The following is a 997-nucleotide window of genomic DNA, read 5'->3' on the forward strand; positions in this document are numbered from 1 at the left end:
CACTTCACCTTTCCCAGGCACGGGGGCAGCTGCTGCCGAAAGCGTAAAGTGGGACTTGGGGTAGAGGGGAGCACTGGAAGCTGGACACTGCATTGAGCAACCATGAGACCCCTGAAATAACCCTCCCACCCGCCCCACACACACTCACGCGCACACACCCCCATGTATCGAGATGTTGGTGACCACACGGCGTGGAAACAGCGTATTCTCAGGCACTCCACGGGGAAAATACCAACCCACCCCATCACCCCCCCAGTTCCAAGGCCAGCGGTGGCCTTGTCCCTCACCAGGAGCAGCTCAAAGCAGGGGACCCCGGTGGAGGCAAGGGCAGCAATGCAATCCAGCACCCAAAAGGCTGAGGAACGCACAGCAGGGCTCCTCCAGCCACCACAGTCCTGTCGCCTTTCGTATCTTGTTTTCGCTCCCTTCAGTGGCAGTGCTGCACTCCTTCCCCCTCGGCCAGGGCTGGGAGAGATGCTTTGCCCCCGACCCTCTTCCCTTGGTGGCTGACCAATCCCCCAGCTTGGGAGAGAGCCACTCTGCTTCCCTCTGCCTCGAAGGCCTGACTCCCCTTGGGCAGGCCCACACAACAAGCAGCAGAGGCAGGGGACGGGGTGCACCACAACCCCCCCGCCATCCTCCCTCGGTCTCCCCAGGACCACGTGTGAAAAAGCAGGGAGGGAGGAGAAGAGGGGAATGGGCTGGAGGGGAAGATGCTCCCAGCCGAGTACTTTGGAGTACAGGCTCACGAAACCAAACAGCAGGCCACCAGAAATAAATAAGGATTGGGGGATGCTTGGGGGATGCCCACACACTGGCATCCCACCAAGGCTGGACTGCGCTCAGGGCAGTTGGGGGTCTCCTTCCCACTCCCTGTTGGGGCTGACAAGGCAGGGACCCTCACCATACTGAAGATGCCTGCGAGTATGGTGAGGTCCTCCTGAAACAGAAGAGGGGCAAGGAGAGAGCCAAGGGCAGGTGTGCCGGGAGTGGTGAC

The 997-nt window shown here is 61.0% G+C and overlaps 1 protein-coding gene across 1 annotated transcript in view; it reads right to left on the bottom strand.

Moving 5' to 3' along the window:
* Positions 1-904: 904 nt before the first annotated feature.
* The window catches only part of NPTXR (neuronal pentraxin receptor), a gene marked incomplete at both ends in the record, with an annotated part of 2371 nt that continues 2278 nt past the window's right edge, over positions 905-997 (bottom strand). The window contains one exon of the mRNA XM_010140298.1: positions 905-940. Within this exon, the coding sequence (XP_010138600.1) occupies positions 905-940 (36 nt within the window). The remainder of the gene's footprint in view (positions 941-997) is intronic.

The sequence above is a fragment of the Buceros rhinoceros genome, unplaced genomic scaffold, assembly GCF_000710305.1.
Source record: "Buceros rhinoceros silvestris isolate BGI_N320 unplaced genomic scaffold, ASM71030v1 scaffold21807, whole genome shotgun sequence".
NCBI lineage: Eukaryota > Metazoa > Chordata > Aves > Bucerotiformes > Bucerotidae > Buceros > Buceros rhinoceros.